Source organism: Aristolochia californica, unplaced genomic scaffold (assembly GCF_029961685.1).
Source record: "Aristolochia californica isolate CCGP_79_NKW_82.1479 unplaced genomic scaffold, dmAriCali1.0.hap1 SCAF_6, whole genome shotgun sequence".
NCBI classification, from domain to species: Eukaryota; Viridiplantae; Streptophyta; class Magnoliopsida; order Piperales; family Aristolochiaceae; genus Aristolochia; species Aristolochia californica.
This window is the reverse complement of record NW_027182257.1, coordinates 1,798,951-1,800,940: the sequence shown is the minus strand read 5'-3', so window position 1 is coordinate 1,800,940 and position 1,990 is coordinate 1,798,951. Positions and strand designations below refer to the sequence as shown.

Genomic DNA, 1,990 nt, shown 5'->3' with positions numbered 1-1,990 from the left:
ACGTGCCGCATTTTCTAAATCGAAAAAGTCGAAAAGCAGGAAGGACTTGATTCATGGCGCGAAGAAGGAGACGAAGATGACTTTCCACAGCGCCACATCGCCCCTATCGACGTTAAATCAACTACATAATCGAATGGAAAAAGAGAAGATTCCTTTCACACCTTTGTCTTCTTTCCCTCAACCGTCGATAAGGACCGCCGGGAAGAGATGACGACGTCGGTGACGATAAAATGTTACAGAAACAAAAAAATCTGGACACCGAAAGCCGATATTCTTATTATTATAGGTCCTAATTACATCGCTAAATCTATATGGACAGGGTAAAAAGAGGAAAGAACGAAGTAACAAAAAAAAAAAAAAAAAATGCAGCTTGTGGGGATTCTCAAGTCAAAAGAGGCGCTTCCGGGAAGATTTGGGAAAACCTTGGCCGGCGGCGATCTTCATCTGGACGTTTTCGAAGTCGGAGACGCGGCAGGGGATAGTGATGCCGCCTTGGTGGTGATAGCCGAACTCTTCTTCTGCTTCTCTGAGAAGCTGGCCGAAGAGGGGATGATTGAAGTAAATCACTGGAACCAGGTAACGTTGGGTGTCGTCCTCTTTCCGGCCGACGTATACCGCCAAATGGCCCTTCGGGACGGTCACCGGTTTGGCGTCTAATGGGGTCTCCTCGAGGCTCGAGTAGTTGGAGAGGAGCGGGCGTCTCGAAGGACACAGCGTCTTTCCCAAGCGGCGGCCCCAGTTGCAGATTTTCGTCATCGTCTTGCTCTTTTGCTCGTGATCGCAGGTGCTTAATCGAAGATAACCTCTAGATTTCCGCTTCAGGGCCCATCTCCAGACCTTGACGAGCTTTCGTCCAAGCTTGAAACCTCTCATCCTCCTCATGGTTTTCAACGCAAGCGAACCGAGGCTCCTACTGTAGGAGTGCAGAGCGAAGGAAAAGGGAGGAGAAAATCGGCTTTTTTTTTTTTTTTTTTTTTCCGGTGTTCTTAGGAGAATGGCCACGGGTCTGCAACCGACATGGCCAGACGGAAAAGGGTGAGACAAACGTCGGAAAGGGGAGACGGGATGTTGGACATGGTAAGCCTTTAACTCAGAGGAGAAGGAAGAGCAGAGAAATCACTCCGCCGTAGCTTGGATTCCTACAGCTCCCCCGTCTCCTCCTCTCCACCATCTTCAATCTCTTATTCTCCACCCACTCTTTTCTTTAATCAAACCACGAACTCCCCCATACTCTCTCCCAGTCCCTGATGAACCGAATTCTTTTTCAATTTCTGCTCGCAAGAGATGCCAGATTTTCCCTCGATCAATGATCCAAAAGTCTTTATATACAAAGACGAAGGCAAGTCTGCACTTCGAAACTCAATAAGAGAGAAAACCAGAGCAGAAAAAAATTCAGAGATCAGCACGCGATGAACTGGAAATGGGAAGAACGGAGCAACAAGGGCTCCCTTATATGGGGAGGTCAAGAGTAGCGCAGTCAGCCGCCAGCCGAGCTGACCTCAGAGGCGAGCCACGGAGCCCCTCCCAGCTTTCCTGAAAAGTTAAAACCGCTCGAGCCTTCTTGTAACAGAACTCGCGCGAGCCAGGGCAAGCAGCGGTAGTTAGTACCGTGGTCCTTTGTAAAGAAAGACACGTGTCAGAGAGGTTGTGATGTTTGGATCAGATTTTGTCTTTGTTAGATGTTGTCATCCTTACCGTTGGTTTGCCTGGTATGTGGTCCCGTAACTATCAACGTAAACAGCATGCGGATCAGATGACATGATTGCAACACGTTGAAAGCGCACAAAGGGTGAGGAGCAAACCGATAAGGGTGCGACGTGCGAGGCATGTCTATTGGTGTCTCGCAAATCAATTATAGCTGCAGCCTACGGTGTTGTCATTCGTTGAATGCAAAAATAGAAAAATATGCAAATTTTTTCCGCCGAATAGTTTGGCGTCCAAGTCGAGCACGCTAACAAACTTGAGCCATGGCTTAAAACCGTGAGGGGGA

General features: G+C 48.4%; 1 protein-coding gene across 1 annotated transcript; it reads right to left on the bottom strand.

Moving 5' to 3' along the window:
• Positions 1–252: 252 nt before the first annotated feature.
• On the bottom strand, positions 253–1,421 carry LOC137967139 (auxin-responsive protein SAUR36-like). The gene has a single exon (XM_068813590.1). It carries the CDS (start codon positions 880–882, stop codon positions 388–390), a length of 495 nt encoding a protein of 164 aa, XP_068669691.1. The 5' UTR covers positions 883–1,421; the 3' UTR covers positions 253–387.
• Positions 1,422–1,990: the final 569 nt, after the last annotated feature.